At 46.5% G+C, this 27015-nt stretch overlaps 1 protein-coding gene across 2 annotated transcripts; it reads right to left on the reverse strand.

The window, feature by feature from the left end:
- Nucleotides 1-946: 946 nt before the first annotated feature.
- Nucleotides 947-22314, reverse strand: LOC100024842 (hippocampus abundant transcript 1 protein-like). Of its 2 annotated transcripts, XM_056822085.1 has the most exons (13): nucleotides 21956-22314; nucleotides 15101-15256; nucleotides 14243-14338; nucleotides 12200-12262; nucleotides 10440-10567; nucleotides 9864-9978; nucleotides 7484-7702; nucleotides 6409-6522; nucleotides 5671-5742; nucleotides 5426-5538; nucleotides 4926-5023; nucleotides 4500-4666; nucleotides 947-4416 (listed from the first exon to the last, which is right to left on the reverse strand). In XM_056822085.1, exons 2-13 carry the CDS (start codon nucleotides 15113-15115, stop codon nucleotides 4204-4206), a joined length of 1413 nt encoding a protein of 470 aa, XP_056678063.1. In that variant the 5' UTR covers nucleotides 15116-15256; nucleotides 21956-22314; the 3' UTR covers nucleotides 947-4203. The 2 variants fall into 2 exon arrangements, with proteins under 2 accessions (XP_056678063.1, XP_056678062.1); XM_056822084.1 differs by lacking the exon at nucleotides 15101-15256.
- Between the last annotated feature and the right edge of the window lie 4701 nt (nucleotides 22315-27015).

Raw genomic sequence — 27015 nt, forward strand, 5'->3', positions numbered from 1 at the left:
CCAGACTCCATTCCAGCACCACCTCCCACAGTAAGCCTTTCTTGGTTCCCACGGTCATTCGGGTCCCCGTCTCCCCCATTATATCTGTCTTGTACGTACATATATAGGTATATCTCTGCATCTGTGTTTAGGGACAGATTTGTTCTCGCTGATAGAACATGAACCCCTTGAAGGCATGGGCTGGCTCGCCTTTGACCTGTATCTCAAGCTTCTTAGGCAGTGCTTGCCTCATTGGTCTGTTTAGTCTATGAACTCTGCTCTCCGTGGGATTAAGCCAACAGCCTAGCACTCTGTAGGTCACTGGAGTTTGGAAAGACCCGAGAGCCTGACTTCAGTTGGCCCACATTCCAAACACTGTTGCTAGTCAGCCCTCTGGAAGGTTCCCTGTAGAGTCCCTCTTCTGCAATTTCCTCGAGCTAGTCTTGATCGCACAAGAGGAGGTGCGTGTCAACTTTGGAAGCCAACAACTCCACATTAGGTAGGTCATGGCAGCTGGATCAGACTTTACTTTAGGGTACAGGGAGTGGGTTGGGAGATTCAGAAAGGTGGCTTTCACTGGATATAAATCATGACTGGTGACTGGCAGAGGACAGAGGCCAAGGCTGCTGCATTTCCCTTTACGGAAACCTCTTCCAAGGCTAATGAGATGGCCCCATGAAGCTTTCCTGGAAGGGAAGATAACAAAAGGAGTTTGGACAGCTACTGATGACCTGCTAGCTCTGAAGGCCAAGTTCACTGCCAAGGATGCTGGGAGTCACCAAAGCCATCAGACTTGACTCAAAAAAGCATGCTCGCGTGTGTCTGTTCAGTATAGGGCTGGGTGGGTCATCTGGCAGAAGGTGCTTTTTTTGCCTGGAACATCAGAGATGGAAAGGGCCCTCAGGAGTTCAGATGGAGCAATGCTAAACAAATAGCTCAGCAGGCAGAAACACAAAGGCAGAGACTGTTTTTCTTTGTAAGAAGAAAGCAGCTGTTTAATAAATAACCAGAGGAGGGGGGCACCTGTCTCTAAACACAATCTGAAATCAACTAAATGGCACTGAGTTATCAGCTAAAAACACAAAATCAACAACACACCGGGGGGTTAACGTCATCAATTCCAAAGTAAAGGGCTGGTCCCTTCTTAATTAAAACACAGAAGGTTGGCCACAATAGGGAATTGGGGTGAGGGGTGGGCATCTGGAGGGAGGGGGACCAAGCAGGACAAACCATGGAACCCTGGCTACCTGCCAACAGCCAACTCACATCATTGTCTCAATGTTTGTTTCAAGCAACAGCAGGTCCACTGGGACTCCTTCAACTCCCCCAGCTGGGTCCCTGAGGGGGGCATCTTAAACCGGAAGTGAACTAAGCAGGGGAGAAGAGGGCTGCCTTTTGGCCCCAAACCAGGGGGCACTGTGGCCATAGGGGCATCCCTGGGACAAATGGCCTGGGCTGCCTTGTGGGAGAATTGACCTGGGGAATGTGCCAACATTCCAATAGTGGCATTCTGAACAGAAAAAGCTGCACTGGGGGAAAAAAATGCCCTTTCAAAAAACTGGTTCACTTTCCTCCCCCTACAAAGTAACATAAAATTGGCAGAAATAGTGGTCTCCGGACAGCTTCCAGGACACATGGGCCTATCAGACCTTCAAGGATCTTCATGCAGGCCTGGCAACTAATGCTTTTTAGGGACATGGGGAAAGGCAAGAAGTCTGGGATGTCACATGCTTCAAATAATTTTTTTTGGAGGGGGAGAAAAGGCAGGTTAAAGGGAGCAACCTGGTAGGACCCTGCCAGGGAAGGAGGGCTTACTGGAAATGAGGCCCTGAGGCCCAGTCACTGCCTTGTGGTTTCTCAGGTCCCTGCTCAGAGCTCTATTCCTGGCAATGTCCAGATACCACAGGAGACTTTTCTGCTACCTAAGGGCTCCTGGCCTGATAACCCAAGTTGGTCTGTTAAGTTGAAGGTGTAAAAAAAAAATTAAAAAGTGGTCATCTGTGATATTATTTTGAAAGGATGTGTGAGATTCTGCTTTTCTGATGTTCCTACCCAAAGTATGGATTGACTGTTGGCCCTGGTGGGGTCGCCCGAGTAAGACCTGGGTCACTAGGGTTGGAGCTTCAAGGGGAAGAGGAATGAGAAATGGGACTGTGGGGTCCCTGCAGACTAAAGTGCAAAATGTAAAACCCATCCTCCCTCCTCCCCCAAGGTGGGTTCATTTCCACAATGTCTGGATGGCTCTGGCTCCAGAATCGTAGGTCCTGGATGAGGGAGGAGACTCACGGGCAGGCTGAGGGCAAGGCAGCTCTGGCTACCACCCCTACCAAACACACAGGGTCCCCCTCCCCCAAGAATCCTTTGCTTCTGGAGGCTCTTGGACCTGTGCTGAGGGGCCAGTTAGATGTCCACTTGAGCCTTCCACCATCCAAGAGATGGAGGCCTGGGATCACTAACTATTCTGTATGTAAACTAAAGCCTTGGCTGAGAATGGTGGGAGAACTTGGGACCCCTCTGAGGCAGACAAATATACCCAAGGGTATGCCAGGGAGGGTTGGGACACTGGGGCTGAGGCAGGGTCTTTCCCGGAAGAGGGGTGGGGGGCAGCCCAGGAAGCTGTCAGACAGTGGAGTCACAGACTACTTCAGGGCTCATCGCACCAGACCTGAAACTGACTTTCCCAGAACTAATGGCGGCTGGCCTTGCATCGGGCCTCTCCAAGTGAAAGGAACCATGGGGCATTTCCCCATATCAAGAGGTCAGGCCAAGTGAATGGTCCTCAGGGACAAGGGGCACCAAGAATCAAGTCAAAAGCAGTAAGGGAAAAACCGTCTACCCTCTTGTCACCAGAAGAGAGTCCAGCCTGGGTCACTCCTGCTCCCTCAGATGATTACCTGCTCTCAGGCCTTTTGGCTGCTTTTCTAGCATCATGTGGGCAGCCTGACTTTCTTTAAAGGTGCTTCGTTTTGCCCTTCAAGCTAATTCTTGTGTGTGACAGTCCGTTGCTGCTTTTGAGTGACTACAGTCAAGGAGATGGCTTGGCCTTTCCTTCTCTACCTTTCCTGGGCCTCTGGGATGGGGTGGGGAATGACAGGTTACTGGCCAGTTTTCAGTCCCAAGAACTGACCTCTGAAATACAGGGCCAGTGCCAGGAGTGCTTTCCAGAAGAAGGATTTGGATTCCACCAGTCAGCCACAGTTATTCCAATGACCCATGAGCTTTTTGGATGGCAGCTGCTGGGGATCTGGTGCAGGGCCAATAGATAGGTGCAAACCAAGAAGAACATACCAGTACCTTGGTGTACCTGGACATCCCCTCCTTCAGTGGGCCCCCCAAGCCTGCCCCTTCTCCTTTAGCAGTTCAGAACCATGACAAACTTGGCACTCTGGCTATTGCAAGCCAGATGGGCCTGATGAAGGGGGTTCTCTATCTTGGGTTTCTGGGGGCATGAGAGTAGGGAACACTGGGACCCCTCATGATGGTGTGGGAAATTCTTTGCCTTCTATGAGACCATCAGCAAAGAGCTCCCTGTCCCAGAGAATCCTGGGCTGGGCAGGCACATTTGGTTGGGTGCCAAGGAAGAGGGGGACCAAGGGGGTAGGGTCAGTCCTGGATAGAGCTGACAGTGGGTCTGCTGTTGCAGGATTACTTTCCTGCTTGTGGGGGGTGAGGGTGGTATCTCCCCTTCTGGGTACTGCAGTCCCAGGACACTCTTTGTATCCTCCCCCCACCCTCAACCAGCAGACCAAGAGTGGGCCACCAGAGAGCACGTAACCCATGGGAGAATCAGAGGTGCCTCACATGACTCTGGTAGCCATCAGAGCCCGGGAGGGGAGTGGGCCAGGACCTGAGATTCAGCCACTCTCCTGCTCCCTGGCAAGAGGAGTATTTGGCAGGTCCCATTTCAAAGTCCACAGTTCACCAGAAGCAGGTGAGCTTAACACTACCCTGTCTTCAAATGGTGTAGTCCCAACTCCTTCCTATTCTCCAGCCCTGGGTGGATGAGAGAATCCTAGTTTTGCACCATTGGGACTGAGTTTGTGGGTAGCTGTGTTTATCTTTTTTTGGCTCTGAGGGCCTCAGTCTTCTTGGTCCTCTCATTTGCTATTAGTGGTACAGTCCGTGACCACCTCCCCTCCCGCCCTTGGTCCAGTCCACATCGAGCACACTGATGCCGATGGGGGAGTCGGACGGAAGCGGAGGTTCCTTGCCTCTCCCTTCCCATCATACACTGCTGTCCACCAGAAGGGGCTCCTTCCCATCCAAGCCGCCTGCCTGGGGGCTGTGCGTGTGGCTCTGGGCACCATTGCTGTGTTTCTTGTGGCTGCCGGACCGCAGTGTGAGATGATTGTGCTCAGGGATGAACAAGGCCACGAGGAGGGACAGCAGGACTGAGCACGCTCCGAAGAGGAAAGGGGGGCCTGGGATGATGCTCCGCTAGAAGGGCAAAGGACAGGAAGGGGTTATGTCAAGGGCCCAGGTGGGGAGAGAAGGACAGAGAAAGTGGAGGGGGAACTCACCTCATCCGAAGGGTTGGCCATGTTAGGCTTGGTGGCCTTCTCTAGGCTCTCTACCGCCACCATCTCATTCAGCTCCACGTGAAATAGATAGAAGACAAAGCCATAGAGAGCCGGACCCAGACCATTGCACAGGCCCCGGATGCCGGTGATCATCCCTTGAACTACACCTGGGGGAGGGAGGTGGGGAAAGGAGAATTATCAACCTTTTCTAACACTGTACACCACGAGCTGGGAATCACCTCCACAAGTCCAGAGCTTCTTATTAGTCCAAGCTAAGGGATGCCATAGGCCAGTTCTGCCTCTTCGATGCATCTCATGGGAATATGTGAGAATGGCTGTCCTTGAAGGGAGGATCTCAGGCACTGTGTGCATGGGAGGGTTTTTGGGGGACGAACAAAGGCCCAGCCCAGGTAGGGTTGGAGCTACCTTGCTGGTCGGGGTCTGCATTCCGAGACACCATGGCGCTGATGGCAGGGAAGGTGATGCTGGACATGGCTGCCACTGCACCTGCGGCCCACATCATCCTGGAGGAAAGGAAAGAGGCAGGCCTCTGAATGACACGGACCCCCACCCCTTGGATGCAGAGAACTTGGCCAGAACTAGGGTTAATGGTTCCTTCTGGTGCCCTGACCATGACAAAGGAGGGGCTCTGGGGTCCAGGAAGAGAGGAAGCTTGGGCTGGGAATACCATTATTTTCATTTCAGGAAGCAAAGCACCACCCCTCCCCCCTTCCCCAGGGGTTTAAAGGGAACCGGGAAGAAGAGGAGCCCTGGGCAGCAGCATCATAAACCCCTCTCTTGGAGGTCCATTCTGAGGATTCCACCCTGTCCCATGACCCCAGGCTCTGCCTAGGGTGGGGAGGGGTGCATGGAAGAGGAGAGGCAGCAGGAGGAGGCAGAGAGGTAGATTCCTGGCTGGTTCTTACCAAGGCTGGGAGCCAAAGCCATACCAGGCCAGCTGGAGGATCTGGAACCCCAGGCCAAGCAGGATCGTGTTTTTGTTCCCTATGGAGCGCATCAGGATTCCCAGCACCACTGTCTAGAAAGGGACAGGGCACATGATGCCAAAGAAGAGAGAGAAGGAGCCAGTCTGGGGTAGGCCTGGGCCCAAAGTGGGGTGCTGGGTGGCGTGAAGGGTGTGATGGGTCAGGGACAGGGAAAGGACTCTCACCTGAGCCAGGATGGACAGAATCCCCACCACACCAATGAAGGCAGCTACTGTTTCTGAGGAAAAGCTAATTACCTGCAGAGATCAGAGAAGGTCTGGGGTTAGGATGGTCTGGAGTTAGGCCTTACAATGCTAGGAGGTTCTAGCCCTCTCCTGCCACAGATTAACCCTTGGCCTCAGCCAGCGCATTTATAGCCTTACTGGGATTGACAGAGTCTCCATGAGATTGACCCGTCCTCGACACAAGGGAGATAATGCTGGAAACAGGGGTGGGCTGCTAGGCCCTTTCTAAATCGTAGATCTCTAATTCCTGGAGGTTGAGCTGAGCTTCAAATGGGCTTGTTTCTGGATAGGGAGGGCTGCTTAGTTTTTCATGGGATGGGAGATGGGTTTTGATGTGTTCAGCTTGAGTTCTGATGGCACCATTCCCTCAGGGTTTCATGTTTACTTGAGGAGAGCCCAAATGTCTTAACTCTTTTTTCCAAGAAGCCTGCTTCTACTGGCAGAGAACTTCTCCTCCCTGACTCTGAGCCACTAGCGAGTGGAAGAAATCCCTGCAAGTACATGATCTACCTAGTTTCTTTGACCTCTTATTTCCAGTATAGCACAAGCCATGGCTTAGAGGACACTACTCATGGCTGCCCAGAATCCAGGGCACAAGTGTGCTCACTGCTGACCTGGCCAGGGAGTGTCCACAGGAAGGGGATCTAGGGCCCTGCTTCTGGCCTTGGATTAACTCACCTGGCGCAGGTAGAGAAAGAAGCTGGAGTACTGGCCGGCTTCTGGCAGGTAGGACAGGAAGACAGTGATGCAGATGAGAAGGACGGTGGAGTCTTGGCCCACTTTCCGAAGAGACTGAGTGAGATGAGATGGGGATTGAAAAGAGAAAGTCTACCCCAAGGGATGGTATGGAGTGATGGGATTTGAAGGACAGCAAAAACCACCACCACCACCACCAGCCCAATAACAAGCCTCCTCTCTCCTGGCCTATCCAGGGTTTGACATTCCCATCAAGTTCACTCCTTTAGGGGGACTGTTCTTCAAAAGGCTCCTGAGGAGGTGGGGCCTGGAAGTGGGTACCAAGTTAGCCCACTAATACTCAGTATTGGTGTACATCCAACTAATATGTGATCCTATATAAGTACAAGTGAATCAGTTTAACCAGACAGCCTGGTTTGGGGGAAAGTGAATTGGACTAGGGAGTCAGATGATCCACATTCAAGCCCTATCTCTAACTTTAGCTAAATAAAATTGGTCTTTCAAGCCTCAGTTTCCTCTTTTGTAAAACAGGGAGGATAATACTAGAATTCTCTATTGAAACAGCTGTTGTGAAATGGGAATGTGTATAAAAAGCACTTTTTAAACCATGTATATAATCAATTAAATTGTTTATGGGGCATGTGCCATTTTAATTAGGAAGACAGCAACAGTAGTCTGGGTACCACATTTTAATACAAGAATCAACAAAATTGGATTTGAAAACCATCCAGAAGGTGGTGAACTGGAAGGTGGGAGGTCTAGAAAACCTCTATAAGGAGTTAAAGGAATTAGAGCTATTTAGTCTGCAGAAGAGAAGCCTTACAGAAGCATAATTCTGATCTGTGAAGGGCAGTCATGAGCAGAGGAGGCAGAAAGTCAGCTCTGTGTGAGTCTTGGGGCAGAGCGTGGCACCAATGTGTGGAAGGCAGTTTTCAGCTTACAGGATAGTAGAATTTTCTAAGAAATCAGAATTGTCTGATAATGGAAAGACCTATAGTGGTGGGGAGAGAGCTCCTTGTCCCTGGGACTTTCAAGCAGATAGATACGAGTCACTTACAGCAAAGGGGTCAGCTTGCTCCCAGGAGATGGGAGCTCCCCAAGACACAGGCCGCATCTCCTCAGGCAGGGACTCAGGCACAGCCAGTAAGATGAAGCCAATGTCTAGCAGAGCCACTCCTGAGGCCAGCACCACCACCAGTGTGTCACCATAGGCGCGGGACAGGTAGGCACCAATGGCTGGACTTGTCACCAGACTGGCAGCAAAGGTAGCAGAGACCTGAGGGGGGAAGGAACACTATGGATTACTCACCTGGCCCCTTCCTCGTTTACAGCTTGCCCTGCACGGCAGGTAGAAAAGCCTAGACTTCAGAGAGGAAACGTACCGTCCAAGAGGAGCTTTGGCCAAAGTCCAAAGTGAGATGACACGGTCAGTTCTGGGGGGAGGGGGGATGAGGTGGGGAGGGGGTTCCTGTTTTTTTTTTTTACCTTTTGGTAAAAGGTCTTTTTACCTTCACTAGACAATTCTGTGAAGGATCTCATGGGTAAGACACAAACAGGAATGGTGGTCAGTGAGACCCAGGCTCCTTACCCGCTCTGGTAAAGAAAGGCCTGTGATACCAAGCAAAATTGGGCAGAGCTGAGGAGAGGCACCAAGTGCTAGAGAGGTGCCCGAAAGATCACTTCCAGCCAGAGGGATCAGAGAACACTCAATGGGGGAGCTAGCTCTGGAGGTGGCTATATGAATGGGTATGTTTGTATGCACGCATACACAGGTGCACACATCCATCCACAGAGCTCTCTGGATATTTAAATGCTATCATAGATCCAAGAGTAGAGCCAGATGGGGACAAGGTCTGGCATGTGCAAAGGGACAGGAGGCTTGTTGGGGGGGGGGGGGTTCTGTTGGTCAGAATACAGGTTAAGTGAAGGAAGTAACAAGAGCAGCAAGAATCTGTGATAGAGTCCCTGTGATGTTCCGAGCACTGTACCAAGGGCCGGGGATGCAGAGACAAAACCAAACCATCCTTGCCCTGTTACATTTGGTTAGGGAATGGGAAGAACCTATTGAAATAAATACAAAGTAATGATGGGGAGGGTAGAGAAAGCATTGGACACTGGGAGGGGGAACCAGGAAAGCCCAGTCTGAGCTGACCCCTGAAGGGAGCAGAGGTGAGAAAAGGAAGCATTCTCATAATGGAGGATGATAGGCCAAGTCCTATGAGCTGAAGATGGTAGGTCACATATAGGAATAACAAAGTAGTATGAGGGAGATTAATGTGAAATCAGCCTGGTTAGAAAAGTTAGAGCCAAACCATGAAGGGGCTTTAAATGCCAAACAAATAAGGAAATGTTTTACTGGAGGAAAGAGGGAGCTAGTGAAACTTCTGGAGTAGAGGACAGACATGATCCAACCTACACCTCAAGAGGCTCAGTCTGGCAGCTCCGTGTAACATGGTTTAGAGAGAGAAGACACAAGTCAGGAAGACCAATTAAGAAACTACTGCAATAGCCCAGAGAGAGGTAATGAGGACCTGAATTGAGTGGCAAATGTCAATGGAGAAAATGGGATTGATGAGAGGAACACTGGAGAGGACCCTGAATATCAAGCTCAGGAGTTCTGACTATCTGATGGGTCATGGGGGGCAGGTCCATAGATGTGATCAAAGCTATGCATCAGAAAGATGAATCAGGTGGGCTGTGTGGGATGGACTGCACAGAGAGGAGGATGAAGGCAAAGTGGTGATGAGGAAGCTGTTACAAATTGTCCAGGTGTAAAGGAAAGAGAGCTTTGAATGAGGCTATAGGAATATAGAGGAGGGGGTGAAGGGGATCTGGAATGTGAAACATTTTGGGAGAAAGAACTGGAAGGACTTACCACCAAACAACTTACCCTACAGTGATAAGTGGGAAGAAACAGGGATGCCAGACTTTGAGCCTGGGGGACTGTAGGATAGTGATGCTACTAACAGAAATGGGGAAAAGAGGAGTTGCAGGTTTGGGACAGGAAAAAAAAATGATGCTATTTTGCAACAGCAGACATTTAATTCAAAGCAGAGAGAAGAAACACAGGTCCAGGGAAGAAGAAATGTAGGGTATGGTATTGTGAAAGGGAATTCTTTATTCTCTTTGTCTATTTTGAGTTAATCAAATCAAGAACTTAAAGTACCCCTACTTAGACTATTCTGAGTGAGGATACTTAAGACTATTTTGAGTAGGGGTACTTTAATTTCTTGATTTGATTAACTCAAAATAGACATCCAGTGCCAGTCCCAGGTCTGGCATGGAAATGCTACGTGCTCTTTGGGCCTAAGCAGCTGGAGTAGGGTGGCAGGGAAGCCAGTGGGATGGTATCAGTGGAAAGGAGGTGCCATCTCAAAGTCTTCAGAAGATGAGGTTGGGAGGATGAGGTTTTTGTTTCCAGAGAGGGGCAGGCTTACCAGGCCATAGGCTGTGCTCCGCTCATGTTCCTGGGTGATGTCGGCCACATAGGCAAAGATGACGGAGAAGGTGACTGCAAAGACACCTGACATGGAAATGACTGCAAAGTACCACCTGAATGAGAAAGGATTGCCTTGTTAAAGCCCTTCAATTGGGAGAAAATCCAATGGAACTAGCCTCATGGCCCTGCATCCCCTCTTTTCCTGGCTGCCTGTCTTACCAGCAAAGTCCTAGGTCCCTCCCCCCCCCCCCCAATAATCTCAATGCATTTGGATTTCAGCAACTCGGGCACTGTCTCCTTCCCTTAGCAATGAGAATGGCCTAAGTAATTCCTCTTCATAGAGAGCCCTGTGCTCTCATACTTGGGGCATTCAAATATAATTAAGATACTGTCCTTATCATCAGGGAGTGTGCCACCTAGAAGAGGCTATATAAAGGCTTACCCAGGAAAAGGCATTATTGCCATAGACTAAAGAGCTCAAGGGCTGGCCAGCCTGGTCAGGGCTTCTTCTCTAACCCTACCACAGAGAGGTGGAAGGGCCTGGGCCACCCCCCTTCTCCTTGGCCTCACTTACCATGGGCTGATCTTCATCAGGGGAATGGGTGCACAGGTAAAGAACACTGTCAAGAGGAGGAATGACTTTCTGCCCCAGACATCTGAGAGGGCACCAATGAGAGGGGCACTGAGGAAAGACAGCAGACCCTGGAAGACATGAAGACAAGGATGGGATTATTGGAGGCTGGGGGCCTGTGGTGAGCCACAATTCTCTCTGGGGAGAAAAGAAAAGACCAAGGTAGTGGAAGGCAGGCAAACTGGCTCTACCTGTTCTCTAGGAAGGGGAAGAATTGGTAAGAATGAAGGCCTCTGGACCCATTGGAAGACTTCTAAGTACTTTTTATCCCTTAGGGTTCATCCTTATTAACCCTAACCAAGCTTTTCAGGCCTTTTAACAATATATGCAGCTGCTATTCTACTCTGTGACAGGCTTCTAGGCTGAACACAGCTCTGAAGCTATCAGACCTCTGACAGGCTCTAGGCCCCTGTAACTCCGGCCTGAGCTCTTACTTCCTATAAGCTCAATGGGATCAGGCTACAGACACAAGGAGTCAGCAGCAGAATATTTTAGTTTGGCACCCACAAAGTTCAAAACCACATCATAGGAACAGACATAAAATGATTTTATTTCCCTTTCCCCTGCCTCCCTGGAACTGATAGAAGAGGAGTCAATTGTGGTTAGGCCCCCAAACCACACAAAATTTGGAGTGAAGAGAAAAGGGCAGAAGTTGCTTCCTAAATCACTTCTCTGTAAGGAACAACATAGATAATGATGACATGCATCTCTGGAGCTTTTTGGCCTCCACCTCCATCTTGGTTCCAATTCTGGGCCCAGGTAGAAAACCAGATCTCAAGTCTCTGGCTCCCTCCTTGGAGAGCACCCACTTCTAGCAGTGTCCTTTTTTTTTTTTAAACCCTTACCTTCTGTCTTAGAATCAATACTGTGTATTGGTTCCAAGACAGAAGAATGGTAGGACCAGGCAATGGGGGTTAATCAATTTGCCTAGGATCACACAGCTAGGAAATGTCTGAGGTAAAATTTGAACCCAAGACTTCCTGTTTCTAGGCCTGGCTCACAGTCCATAAGCTACCCAGCTGCCCCCAGAGTCCACATTTTTTAAGTCTTTCTACTTAGGGGCTATTGGAGAACTTATTACTAGATTGCTAGTAGGTTCTGGTAGAAGAATGAGGGACCAGCAAAGGAAGCTTGGGGGTTCTGTGTAGTGTTCCCTCTGGAATCAGGAAGACTTGAATTCCAATCTTATCTCAAATACTTACTATACCCGTGTGACCCTGGGCAAATTACTGTGCCTCATTTTCCTCATCTGTAAAATGGAAATCACAGAACTACCTACCTCCCAGGATGTTGTAAAGATCAAATAAGATCATGTCCATGAAGTATACTGCAAACCTTAATGTGCTGTACAAGTGCTATTTTCATTCTGAGAGAAACCAGACCCTTAGGCTGAATTTGGCTTTCTCCACCCACCTCTTAGCTTTGTCCAACAGACATGGGGAAGGAGAGTGCTATCCCCATGGCTCCCTTGCTCCAGGTCTCTGTGCTCAGCCCTGAATCCCCAACACAAAGGGGCCTATTGTCATTGTGGTAATGCATGTTTGTCCATTTGGAGCTGGACAGAGGCCATGGCCTAGTGGCAGGCAGGGAACAAGTGGCCTGGGGTCACTGCCAGGTCCAGTCCCTGGGCTGCAATGGGTCCCAGAGGAGGGGCTTCCATCACAAAGTGAGAATAGACAAGGCAGGTGCCAGCTGAAGCTCACCTTGACTCCATGGATCAGGCCATTCATCAGGAAGGTGTGCTGTGGGAATGTCTGGTGCAATACCTGTGGATAGTAACAGAATACCATGAGGCTGCTGGATGCTACAGGGTACTCTCTCCTCCCACTGCCCACTGCCCACCACCTCTCTTAGTTATTACCACTGTCTTTGCTCAAGGACAGTAGGAGGGGAGGCTGAGGAGTCAGGAGACTTGGTTTCAAGTCCTGGCTCCACTGCTGACCCTGCATGAATAAGCCACATAATGTTTCGAAGACTTGCCCTTATCTGTCAAATAGGGGTGTGAAAACCACTGAACCCATCTACTTATAGGGCTTACGTGAGAAATAACATATGGAAAGTATTTAGGGGGAAAATGATTTATTGTTGCTAGACCCTATGGACATGAGTACTCACTATCAATGACCTCCCCAAACTCTTTGCTTTACTCCTTCCCATTTACTGGTACAGTTAGCTAGCTCCTTCCCAAGTCCTGTTTTAATTCATTTTACTCTCAACTGGTCTAACATTCCTGCATTTTACCCTGAAAGTAGGTTTCTAAGTGCCATTATATCTTGTAAAAAAGGCAACTTCCTAGAAATGGGACACCAGAGCAGGAAGCAGCAGTCAGTCCATTAAACCATGTCATGTTCACAGGTACCCCAGTATCCGAAAACAAGTTTGGAAACCAAACTTTCCCCCCCAGGGGTTTCTGTCTGAGAGATTCTGCAATACCTCACCCCTTCTCCCCATTAAGGCAGAACATCAGAGCTTGAATTTCAAAATCTTTTCATTAAAATAACCCCTCTATACTTGGTTTTGTGGCAGCATTTTTCTTTGTTCTTTTAACAGGAAATAACCCCCAACTAAGTGAGGCAAGCACAGTCTACACTAGAGACTGTGGGTAGAGCTGGTGCCTAGTGTTGAAAGAGAGGGATCAAGGGATTTCTTTCTTCAGGTCCACAGGCTGTGGATGAGGGCAGGTGAGAAAGCGACAACTTTAAGATCTGAGCAGTTGTCATTCAAAATAAAAGCAGCTGCCAACTTTATAATACTTTCCAGGGACCAAGTACTTTCCTTCCATTATCTTAGAAAATCACAGAATCACAAGAGTAGATCTGAAGTTAGTCCAACCCTAGATGAAATATGGATCTCATGTGATATTCTAAACACTCTGAGGAGAGGGAGTAAGCATAAGCTTTATCCTCCCCGTTTTAGAAATGAGAGAACTGAGGCTCAGCCCTGGAAGGTATTTGTCCAAAGGCACAGAGCCACAAAGAATGTAGACCTTGACTTTTATAATCTAGGCAAAGAGACAAAGCATGTATCCATGAGAAACAGCAACAAAAATAAGGCAATGGAACAAAACAGGACTCCGGGCCTGATCCAGTCCCATATTAAGTGGCAAGGGCAGTCTCTACTGTATGTTCCTTCAGGCTGAGGTGGCTGTGAGGATTTGTTACATCTTCCTGGTCAGACCATGGCCCAAATCTCAGGCTGGTTCATTCCATTCTGCCTACACTCCTCTGGTTTCCTAAGGGGACAGTGTTCTTACAGCATGTCCTAATGTAGGCAACAAAGACACAATGTTCCATTCCCTGGGGAGCAGAGATCTGCATGGCTGGACCGAGGGTGGAGGTGAGCCTGGCCTGAAATTTGTTATCTACAAACTGTGCTTGCTCAGTTCATCATGGACAAAATGGCAACACTGTTCCATCAGGCTACTAGGCAGAGGTCAATTTCTAGGCTTCCTTATTTCAGGGAAATCACCATTTTCTTAAAGATGGAAATAGATTCTCCATTTTCTTTGTATCCAAAGGTGGGCTCTCCTTGAGATTGTGGAAAGAGACCTGGAAGGGAACCTGCCCTATTTACCCTTTCTCTAGAAAGAGAAATGACAGCAACAGTCTGGACTGTCTCTGAACTGTCTACTATTTAGCTTTATGAGAATTTTCCCAGTTTCTACTGGGAATCCAGTCCTCAGCCAAGGAATCTTTCAATCTTTACCCTCCAGATCTGGTGGGCAGAATGGGGTAAGAAATACTTACCGTTAACATGGGGGTTGTGAGCAGGCCCCAAGCAAAGAATTCAAGGAAGATCACCACCACAGCATGGTATACACTAGGCTCACCAATCCCCTGTCGCTGAAAAACAACATGACTGACTGGTAAGTGGATGAAGGGTAGGGAACAAGGGAATCAGCATTGGGGAAAGGAAGAAAAGGGGCTGATTAAACAGTCCTCACTAAATCAAGATCTTGGAAGGAAGGCTTTGTTTGCTCTCAAAAGCCAAGTGCAAACATCTCCTAGGCTACTACCCCTCGGGTTCCAAGGTCCCTGAAGTTCAACCAGGTTTAATCAGCAAGGTCACAGATTCAAGGGCTTCAAAAGCCTGAGGAATCCATATGCCCTTCAGTGTAACTGTGGCAGCTGGCACAACCTGGACTTTAGGCCAGGCAAAAGGGCCCTATTCCTTTAGAAGTGGCCCACAAACTCAGCTTTTATTGGATAGAATCCTGGCTTCAGCTAGCTTAGGCTAGCAAAGCTAGAGCCTAATAGATGATCTGGATGTCCTCTGAAGGCTGGAAAGCTAAGGTGTCATCTAGTTTGGGGATTCAAAAATGACTCCGATCATGAGGATATAATTAAGCCAAGATACACAGGCCAACAAGTTTTAGACTAGGGAATTCTAGGGCCAGTTTGAAATGGAAATCCTTGCTTTTGGTCAGTATCAGTAAGCTTAGAAAAGGTAGTAGAGTAGTGGGCCTCAGAACAAGAAAGGCCTGATAATCCATTTGATTTTGGAATAGCAAAAAAACAATTATTTCATCAAGGACTGAAAGTTGGCACAAAGCTATTAAACCTTCTCCATCCCCCATCCCTCCAAAGTCTGATACCCTGATAAACCTCAAATAGCTTCATTCTTTCCCTGAGAAGTCTCTCAGATCAAAGAGTTAGGCTTCCCCCAAATCAAGAGGCAGTTTGCTTCTTGGGGCCACGTCACAGGCTCCTGGCTCTTCAGTAGCCTTGCTCCAGCCAACTCAGGGTAATCCACTTCTTGTTCTTTCCAATCAGTCCAGGAAAGGGAAAAAAGAATAAAAATAAAAAGCCAAGATCTTTTTCCCAGGCAAGACACAAATGCCAGACTCCAGAAGCTTCTAGGTCAGTGGCAGGGCATAGTGGCCAGTGCCATCTCTCCAGCTGAGACAAATGGCAGAGAAAGGAATGGACTGTAGTACTCAAATTCTGATGCAGTCATCTACATTTTGAGTAGAGTGGTCAATCCTGTTTTATCAGCCCTCATTAAAATATACCTACAGCTAAGCCTTCCTCCCAGTCTGACAACATCCCTCTTCAGATTTTTAACTCTTCTTTGAGTGTGGTAGAGTGGAGAGAGCCCTGGAGTCCAGTGCATCTTGGCTAATTCATTATGTGATTCTATGACCTTCTCTACTCCAAGGCTCGGTTTGCTTCTCTAGAAAATGAAGTGGCTAAACTAGATCTCCTTTCAGGTTTTTCCCAGCTCTAAAGTGTTCTGAAATTCTCTTGATTGCCGAGTTGACTCTTCTGTCCCTCTCAGATTTTCTTCTAGAAGTTAATTTTTAAAAGGAGGGGGAAAATGGTTGAAATATCCAAGTCACCTCCAAGATCAGCTATGTCCATCTCTTCCCCTCAAGGCAGTTACTCAAGAGGGACTGTAACATTCTGATCTAATCTGGTTTCTCAACTCTTTTGTTTTTCTATCTGATTTGCCTGGTTTAAGACTCAAGTTTTCTTCCTCTGTTACTCTTCCAATAGCCCCATCTTTACTTGGGACTTTTTGAGATACTTTCTTTCTCATCTAATAAAACATCTTCAACAATTCAGTTAAACATTTATCAAGGGCCTACTATATGCATGGACTTATGCTGGATGTGCTGATGAAAGAAAGACCAGAGACTTTGAATTTACTAATAGCAGAATATATAATATGTATACATACAAAATGGGAAGATGCAATAAGGGCCAAAGGACCTTTCCTTTGGTAGGGACTTTCAAGGTCATTCACTCCTTTCAATTTACAGAGGAGGAAACAGAAACCCAAAGGTCTATTAGAGAGAGAGAGAGACAGAGACAGAGACAGAGAGACAGAGAGACTTTTGAGACAAGAGGTGGTCCCCAATATGCTCCTGGAAGAAACACAAACTACTACTACTTGACAAGTCCTTCAAGACAAGGGCAGTGTTTCCTCTAAACCCTGTAGCTTCCTGTTCCCCAAACAATGAATAATAAGAACTAAAAAGTGGTCCTTGGAGTCTGTGCTGGTGCTGTTCCACCTCCTAGGTAAGCTTGACTTAGAAAAACATACTCTTTTAGACACTGATGATGATTATATATAAAAAAGACAATACAGCCAAAGGTAACAGAGCTTCAGAGTGACTCAGAAGTGGACACAGAAAAAAGGTATGTTTTGCTTGTAAAACTGTTTGATTCTACTCTGTTAAAATATAGAGTATAATGTTTATGATTTTGTATAAGCTTTCATTCCTTACTTCATACATTTATTTGATTGTTTTTGTTGATGGTTATTTGCATTTAAGAAACCAACCTGTTAGGGCTCTTCAGTAACTTTGGATGGAGATCACAAATGACCTGCCTCACTCTAAACTTCACTTTCAAGTGAGGAGTGAGCCAGGGAGCTAACAGGTTGGGCCAATTTTTACAAAGATTGTTCTAATAATCCTCTTCTCCAGAGCTGACTTGTTTCCAGTGTAAATAAGGAAGCCAGCTTCACCTTCAGTTGAATACAGTAATCAAAACAACTTTCTCTCAACAGATAGGCCACTAATGTGACTCTAATGAACTAACTGTCCTCAAGAGGCCACCCAAACAGCCTTAACAATAACTCTTGGAATTAACACAAGCTTGCAAATAAGTCCATAAAATTTCATCCCTAGAAATCAATTCCTATGGCACTACTGGTGCTATGAAAATTTTTTCTTTCTTTGTAAGCCTTCATGATGATGTCTGTATTTATATCAGTTATTTCTGAGTAGATCCAATCAGCCTCTTCTTGTAACAAGAAAATAGTTGTCAAATCGGCAGATATTACTGCCATATTAAACAGTGTACTCTATTCTTGGAACTATTAATTTAGCAGTTACTCATATACTACTTTGTAAGGTTTTCTAATTGTTTTATTTCTTAGTCTTATCTCTGAGCCCTCAGTTAGATTAGATGCTCCTGAAGGGCCAGGGGACCCATGCCTTTTAATGCCACAGAATCTTAAGTTTGTTTAATTCAGAGGTCATAGAGCCCAGTCCATGCCCCACATGGCACACAGTAATAAGATAAACAAAAATCTGAAATGATGGACATGATACAGTTAGAGAATGTTAGGGCTGGAAAGGCCCTCTGGTCTTATAGACAAGGAAAGAGGGCCAGAATGGGAAAAACTTTCCCATCAAGGCTATACAGAAAACAGAGCTCAGCCCAGAAGCTAGATCTCTTGATTCAGCTCAGTATTCTTTCTATTCAACAAGAATGTGCAATGCTTCTATTCTTTCCCCTTCTGTGCAGTATAAAAGAATTTCCAGCCTTGGGCAAGTAAATGAAGGCCTCTTTGCAAGGCTGTGTTATGAGGCATATGTACCAAAAATTCATAAAACTGAGACTCCATCCTTTCGCCCTTTATTGACACCATATTGGCATTGTCCCTCTCTTAACTGAAGGTTCCCTGGGAAAGGACATACGTGTCTTAAAAGCTTGAGTAAATGAAGAAAAAATATAAGAATCACAGGCTAACAATCTTAAAATGTAGAGTCAGTGAGATGGAATTCCTTGAGAAAAGCCATCCAGGTTACAAAGTAAACCGTGCAATGATATGGATGGAAGGTAAACTAGAAAGGTTAAGAAACTATCGGACAAGTTTCTGCTCTAAAAAAATTCCCAACAGACTAGCACAATGGCCAAAACAAACAAAATAAGATTTCATTGGGATAAAAGTACAGTTTGGTAGTTAAGCGCCCAAACTCAACTTCACAGAGAGGATCCAAAGGAATATGCATAGCTAGGCAAAAGTTTATATAAAAAATACCTAAGATTTTTAATATAACTGAATAACAGTGTGTGATGTGCTTCTGAAAAAAGCCAACTTGACCTTACTTGCTCAAAATTACAGGGTTTTGAAGGAGGGAGTTATAGTCCTATTGTCCTCTATCCTAGTCAGACCACATAAGGGGTACTGTGTCCAATTCTCAGGACATATTTTTACGATGCAATCTGATAAACTGTAACATCCAAAAGAGGGCACTGGAATGGAGTAAAGTGACTCAAAATCTTGTTATATGAAGTACAGTTGAAATAAACGGGAATAGTTAGGTTAGAGAAGATTTTTGGGAGAGGATATGAATGCCATTTCCAAAGATCTAAAAAACTACTATGGGCAGAGATTTGTTTTGTGAAACTTCATAGGACTCAATGGGGAGGATAGTTCCTGGGAGATAGAATTAAGGTAAATATTAAGGAAAAACTTTTCTTCCCCCCCACACCTTTAAAACCCTTAACCATCTTGGAATCAATACTAGGCAATGAGGGTTAAGTGACTTGCCCATGATCACACAGCTGGAAAGTGTCTGAGGCCAGATCTGAACCTAGGACCTCCTGTCTCTAAGCCTGGCTCTCAAGCCACTGAGCCACCCAGCTGCCCCTGGAAAAAAAACTTTTCTAACATTGAGAATTATACAAAGATGTTAAGGACTGGGGCAGCTAGGTGGTTCAGTGAATATTGAGCCAGTCCTGGAGATGGGAGGTTGGTTCAAATTTGGCTTCAAACACTTTCTAGCTACATGACTTTGGATAAGTCACTTAATACCGATTGACTACCCTTAATAGCTCTTCTGCCTTGGAATCAAGACTTAGTATTAATTCTAAGAGAAAGTAAAGATTAAAGAAAAAGGTAGTATTTTTTAAAATGGAAAGGGCTATCTTGGGAGATTATGAGTGTGCTATGATTGAAAATATTTGAACAAAAGCTAGTTGAACATTTAGGAGTTATGCATTGGCCTGGGCTCTGTTGGATCAGATAAACTTGAGGACCACTCCCCACAGAGATTTTAGTAAGTACTGCCCTCTACTCTTGGTCCCACATGCTAAGAAAAAATTATGATGTATATTATACAAGACAATAGTCTTGGGACATATAAGAACATGTCACTTGCCAGTGTTTATCTTTTCTTAGTCTAGAGTCATTGAGCTGACCTCTAAGATTTAGGATTCTTGGTACTGAACACTCAGCCAATGGGATTCCAATATCTGAATGAAGGCAATTGGAAAGATAGACAGGGTCCCAGTCTTTCAACCAAGCTACTAAGGAACAATGAATTTTAGTCCCATCATGGCACAATTTAGAGAACCCATGGTCTTGATTGACTCACATCAAAATTTCATTTCTCTCATATGGTGACAAGAGCAAAGCACTGGATTTCCTGGTCCCATTCATTGCTTCTCCTCTGAGAAAATGACTGCTAGTTTTAGTCCCTAAAGGATGCTTGAAAGTAATTCCCACCTCTCTACTTGATAACAGACAGACAGGGTCACGTGACATCAAACTGAAAACAAGCACCCAGGACTATCACAGTACCTTTGAGGCATTGCATTGATTGGTGATTCAGGACAGGACATGGGGAAAGACTCAAATTGAAGATATCCATTTAATAGAAGATACTGAATTTTAACAAAACAACTTCCAAATAGTTAAGGTAGGTAAATTACAACTCTAAGTTGTGGGCCATGCCTGTGATACTCATGTAATACAGTAAATTTAGATTTTCTTCCTACACCTATCCATCCCCTTATATGGATGTCTTCAGGGATGCAGGTCCATCCTGGGAGGTGGCCTTGGACCCAGAAAGCTTGTACATGGCTTCCTAACCTAGCTTATCCCCAAAGTACTGGAGCAGGGAGGGGGATAAGCCATAGTTATATTTTGAGTATCTTAAGGTACACAGATTGGAGGAGAAACCTAAATAATGATTAAAGATGGAGGGAGATAAACCAAGAGTGATTAAGTATGGTTTACTGAAGTTCACGACAGTCAGCAGAATCAAGACAGTTTTACCAGAGTGGAAGAGAAATAAGAATTTCTTTGAGTGGCTGGAAAGCTTAATCCAACAGTACAAAGTCATATACACTCCAGCATGGAGGGTATAAACAAGGGAAAACAGGCAGGAATCAGTAAAATGTTAAGGGGGACACCGATCAGGGGCTGGACATACTGGGTGTGTATGGATGGTGACAGTGAGAGAAGTGAGGAGTGATTGGGGAGGGAAGCTGGTGATATATAGAGAGCAAATGGGAATAATGAGGTCTAAAGAGTCTAGCAGGGGAGCAAGGAGAATTGGGATGGTCAATGTATAAGAGATAGGGTAGACAGAAGAAAGGTCAGGGCCTGGGAAATGTCATGTGACTAAGAAGGTAAGGCCAGAGACTGGATCTAAGGATGAGCACATCTGGGATCAGGCTGAGTGAATGAAAGGGGAAAATAAGGAAGCAGCCTAATGGTCAGAAGTGAAGGGAAAGTTGGGGAAGCAGTGAGGTAGTAGTGCCCAGGGTAAGTGGATTATAGGCTGGGGCCACAGCTATAGAAAAAAGCACAATGGAAGATTGTTGGGAGCCATGATTTGAGGTGTGTGAGGTATGTATGGGCTGAGAGATTAAAGAGATAGAAGAGAGCTAGACTCTGTTTACACTAAATAGGGTATCAACTGAGAACTAGGGGGTGCTGAGAGATGGCAGTGGAGCCTGAAAAAGATTGGGGATAACTGCCTGACACTGAAACTAGAGCTGAGAGGATTTACTTTTTTGGCTTTTTTTTGGTAACTGCAAGGTTTACAATAGTGCCTGGAATACAGTGGGTGTTAAATAAATGCTGGTTGACTCACTACATTAGGAATGTATGATGGGAGCCTAGTAAGGGCTGATGGAGAGCAATGGAGGAGTGGGGTTGGACCAAGACTATGAGGAATAGAGCCTAAGGAAAAGATGGACACGAGGTCTGGGAGACTTTTTGAAAGAATGAGGAGCCACGGTGGGTAGGAGATGAAGGCAGGAATTAGAGAAATGGGTGTAAAGCTATGGTGACTGGGTCTGAGGGAACACAGAGGCCTGGCAGGGTTAGGGCTGAGAAGACATACCAGCAGCTGGACTGAGGTTTGTATTGAAGACATACCAAAGGCCTACAGGGCCTAGGCTGGGAGATGAGCACACCAAGGGGTAGTGAGGGCACTCTAGGAGAAAGGCCTGTGAAGGCCTGGGCTGAGAGATGGGCACATTAAGGGTTTGGCCTGGACTGTGAGGTGGGCACATCAGGGGCCTTGCAGGACTGAGAAAACATACCAGCAGCTGGACTGAGTTTGGGCTGAAGGTATAACCCAGGGGCCTAGCAGGGCCCAGGATGAAAGGTGAGCACACTAGGGGGTGTCGAGAGCACTCTAGGGGCCAGGCTTGGCATAAGGTGGGCACCTCAAGGGGGACCAGGCTTGGCAGGGAGGTGGACACATTAGGGAGTGGTGAGAGCACTTTAAGGGTTTGGCCTTTACTACAAGGTGGGCACCTCAGAATCCTGGCAGAGCCTGGGCTGGGAAGTGGAGATTCCAGGTGGTGGTGAGGGCACCCCAAGGGCTGGGCCTGATGACACCTCAGGCCGGGCAAGAAAGGGCCGAGGGGCCTGGCTGGGTCTGGGGGCACAAGGGGGCTGGCAAGGGGCAGCGGCCAGGCACTCACGGCGCCTCCGTCCTTGGTGATGATCTTCTTGGCCAGCAGGACGCTGCGGTTGAGCCGCTTCTTCTTCTTCTTCTCCCCGGTCATGGTGCCACCTCCTGGGCCCGGCGCCCCCGGCTCGGGCTCGGCCCCTTCATCCTGCAGCCCCGGGGCGCGGGGCGGCGCTCTCCCCGCTCCCGGCCAGGTCCGGCCCGGGCCCCGCCCGCTCGCTCGCTCCCCGCCCAGAGGCCGCGGGACCTGTCAGTGGCGGAGGAGGCAGAGGCGTAGGCAGCGGCGGCCGGAGCTCCCGGGGCGGGCGGCCGGGCAGCTTCTCCGCCTCCTCAGCGACCCACTTCCGCCTGCCGTGGCTGCGTGCGCATCCACACAGCCTCCGCTGCGCCTACAACTCCCAGCAGCCTGCGCGACCGTCCCATCCCGCCCTCAATCATTCCAATTCCCGGCGTGCTCTGCTCCTCTACGGGAGGCGGGGCACTGAATGAGGGGGTGAGGGAGACTACAACGAAGACTATGATTCCCATCATGCCACGCGCGACAAATATTTAGAGAGGTTGGGGGAGGAGATGAAAGTCCTGGTCTCCGCCGGGTCCCCAGGTGGCTTTAGCTGGGAGCTGTCTTCCCAGAATGCAGCGGGGCACAGATCGTCTCTTCTCTTCTCTTCTCTTCTCTTCTCTCCTCATCCCACTGCCCGCCCCTTTTCTTTTTCTCTCCGTCACACACCCCTCTCATGGCTGAGCGCTTTCTTTCAGCCAGATGCTTCTCTGGGACCGGCCAGATCCCGGGCTGGAGGATCCAGACCCCAGAGCAGAGGACTGTGTTTCCATAAGCTGGGAGTTTAGTTGCTAAAGGCTGAGTGCTTGCTTGTTAAAGGTTGGGTCATGGTTGCTAAGAGCTGGGGTCTTGGTTGCTAGGAGCTAGGAGTCTAGTTGCTAGGAGACCTAAAGCTACTCCTCCCTACTTCTCTTCCCCATGATGACTGAAACACCCCTATCTTTGGTTCCCTCCATGTCCAAAGACCCTCTCCATCCTCTTCTACCTGCTTCAGTTTACAGCCTGTTTCTTGCCCTAGGAACTGTGGATGGGCAAGACATCCCATAGAGCCCCAACACCAGAGACAGACCGAAAGAAAAAGAGAACTATGCCTTGGGTTCTCACCGTTCTGGAGAACAACAGCTCTGTTGTTGGGGAGCTGCCCCCATTACATACAGAGGCAAACAGCCGCAGAGGCGCGTGATTCTGAGTCAGGGGGCTGGCCACCGGACAATCGACAAAAGGAGAGCTGCTCCCTGGGGAAAGCGGGAAGAAGTGACAGAGGGGGGGAGAAGGTCGTGAGCAGAAACTCGATATGAGAGAGCATCTACTGTCAACAGCTGGCTTAGAGCCCTGCTGCAGTCCTACACACCGGGAAACAGAAAGAAATCAGGCAGTGAGCAGAAAGAGAATCAGGCAGCAGACCTCAAAGAAATTAAATAAAGGCAGCTTCACTTCAAAATGAGTAAAGGCAGAAGTAGTAGCAACAGATGGGAATTGCGGGAATATAGATTTAAGATTGAATTAAGGATAAATTTCCTGACAATAAGAACTGTCCCAAAAGAGATTGGTTTCCTTAGGCTGTCAATGTATTCCCCACCACTGGAGGTCATCATCATGAGTATCATTAACAAACATTTTATTAAGCACTTACTGTATGCCAGCACTGAGCTAAGCACTGTAGCCAAGTACTAGAATAAGGCAAAAATCCGGTCCCTGGTCTCAAGGAGCTCACTTTCTAATGAGGAAGACAACAGGGATTCAAGAAGATCGCTATTCTAGTATGTTTGGACTAGATGACCTGAGAGATCTCATCTAACTAAGAATATGTTCATCTACAAATGAGGAACAAAAGGGTGGCATTTTGTTCATAATAGCCCTGTGAGGGAGACTGAGCAGGAAATATTAGCCCATTTTAAAGAGAAGGATACTGAGGCTTGCCCCAGTCACACAGTTGATAAACAGAAAATTCAAAGCAAAAGGATTGGAAGTTGAATTCCAAAGTACAGCAATCTTTAGTCCAAATAGTATTCTATCTTTAACTATGTATGTGATTCTGACTATATACATATATACATATGTACATATGACTGTCTATTTTTATATATGATTCTGACTAAAAGACTATGTATATTATATACACACATATAGTCTGACTATATATGACTGACTATATATAAACATATATATGCATGAATATATGTATATATACAGACTCACAAAACAATATGCACATAGGCTCAGGTTTTATATTGACTATTGACTAGGGAGGATGACTAGGGGGGATATATATGTATATATATTATCTGGATCACTTTCTGTTAGTGATATCATAAAGAGGAACCTTGCTCTGTTTGGAAGGTCTCTTCCCTAAGAGTTCATAACTTTTGAAAGATCCATAATTATTTGAATCAATAGGATCTACAGGACCCTGACAAAAGCCTGAGACCTCAGGAATCTCAGAGACCATCTAACTCAAACTATCCAGACATAACCAAGGACCCCCTTTACCACTGTAAAAAACAAACCCCACTAAGTAATCATTAGGCTTCAATGAAAAGTATTTAATGTCCTCTGATGTAGCCTATTTTACTTTTAGATAGTTTTAACTATTAGGAAGCAGAGCAATAAAATTTAATAAAATACATCCACCCAAGATGGATTTCTCTGTAATTTCCATGTATTGCCCATTCTGTTTTGACCACTAGAGCCAAGTCCAATAAGGTTCATTCATCTCCCATATGCTGGTCCTTCAAATTCTTTTATTTTTTTGAAAAATTTATTTAGTCAATTTAGAACATTATTCCTTGATTACAAGAATCATATTCTTTCCCTCCCTCCCCCTCTTCCCGTAGCCAACACACAATTCCACTGGGTTTTACATGTGTCCTTGTTCAGAACCTATTTCCATATTATTAATATTTGTATTAGGGTGATTGTTTAGAGTCTTCATCCCCAATCATATCCCCATCGACCCATGTGATCAAGCAGGTATTTTTCTTCTGTGTTTCTACTCCCACAGTTCTTCCTCTGAATATGGATAGTGTTCTTTCTCATAAATCCCTCTGAGTTGTTCAAGATCACTGCATTGCCACTAATGGAGAAGTCCATTACATTCAATTGTGCCACAGTGTATCAGTCTCTGTGTACAATGTTCTCCTGGTTCTGCTCCTTTCGCTCTGCATCACTTCCTGGAGGTTGTTCCAGTTCACACGGAATCCCTCCAGTTTATTATTCCTTTTAGCACAATAGTATTCCATCACCAATATATACCATAATTTGTTCAGCCATTCCCCAATTGAAGGGCATCCCCTCATTTTCTAATCTTTTGCCACCACAAAGAGCTCAGCTATGAATATTCTTGTACAAGTCTTTTTCCTTATTATCTCTTTGGGGTACAAACCCAGCAGTGCTATGACTGGGTCAAAGGACAGACAGTATTTTAGCATCCTTTGGGAATAGTTTCAAATTGCCCTCCAGAATGGTTGGATCAATTCACAATTCCACCAGCAATGAATTAATGTCCCGACTCTGACCCTTCAAATTCTTGAAGACAGCTATTGGTGTTCCCCTAAGTCTTCTGTTCTCTGGGATAAATACATACAGTTCTTTGCATATATGGCACGTGCTCCATTCTTCTCACCATCTTGTTTGCCCTCATTTATAAATGCTCCACTTTGTCTATTTTTTTCCTGAGATGAATCTAATACTACATGTGTAATCTAATGGGAGGGGGTTATAGTGAAAGAATTACCTCCTTTGCTTTGGAGACTATGCCATTCAATGTAGTTGAAGACAGCATTCACTTTTTTGGCTATTGTATCATACCAGTGACTTAAATCCACCTTGTGATCTATTTACATTCCCAAAAGTGTTACAGATGAACTGTTGGATGTTACCATGCCTCCTCCATCCTATATTTGTGATTCTTTGAACCTGAGTAAGCCTTTATGTAGCTCATATAAGCTCTTATTCCAGCTCCCACTCTCAATGACAAATCTGGTCTCAGATCAAGAGAGACACTGGGGTCTTCATCCCAATTCCCATTTACACTAATGAACTAGGTCCCCCCAAACAACAGATAGCCTGTGCATATTGACTTAGGAGACCACATACGAACACTATTCTTGCTCTGTTATATTTTTATTTATTTTGTTACATATTTCTCATTCATATTTTAATCTGATTCCCATCACACTCTGGAGCAACCTCATGCAGCTATCACTGTGTTTTTGACACCTTTGTTTCAGAGCAAGAATACATCTCTCCTTGGGGGTTGAGGATACCCCTGAGGGGCACTGGGCTTCTAACTCAGTCAGCTTGAGCTCCCATTCCACTGTGTTCTCCCTAATAATCACTAGCTTCAATTAGTATCTCCTTTAAATCATTGCTTGACTCAGTGATGACTGTCCCAATGTAATTTAACCAATTAATATGAATCTGCTTTTTTTTAAACTCTTACCTTCTATCTTAGAATCAATACTGGGTATTGGTTCCAAGACAGAAGAGCTGTCAATTCTAGGCAATGGGGGTTAAGGGACTTGCCCAGGGTCACACAGCTAGGAAGTGTCTGAGATCACATTTGAACCTAGGACCTACCATCTCTAGGCCTGGCTTTCAATTCACAGAGCCACTGAGATGCCACCCCGACATATTAGCTTTTAAAAAAGGATATTTAGGGGGCAGCTAGGTGGCTCAGTGGATTGAGAGCCAGGCCTAGAGATGGGAGATTCTGGATTCAAATCTGACTTCAGACACTTCCCAGCTGTGTGACCCTGGGCAAGTCACTTAACCCCCATTGCCTAGAATTGACAGCTCTTCTGTCTTGGAACCAATACCCAGTATTGATTCTAAGACAGAAGGTAAGAGTTTAAAAAAGGGGGGGGAAAGGATATTTACTAAGAAGAAATAGCAAAGAACAAAATACAAAGGTCTGAGGTCACATTTGAACCCAGAACCTCCCATAATCCAGGCCTGACACTCTATCCACTGTACTACCTAGCTACCCCTCAGCCTGCTCACACTTAAAGCTGGTG

The sequence above is a fragment of the Monodelphis domestica genome, chromosome 3 (genome assembly GCF_027887165.1).
Source record: "Monodelphis domestica isolate mMonDom1 chromosome 3, mMonDom1.pri, whole genome shotgun sequence".
Classification (NCBI taxonomy): domain Eukaryota; kingdom Metazoa; phylum Chordata; class Mammalia; order Didelphimorphia; family Didelphidae; genus Monodelphis; species Monodelphis domestica.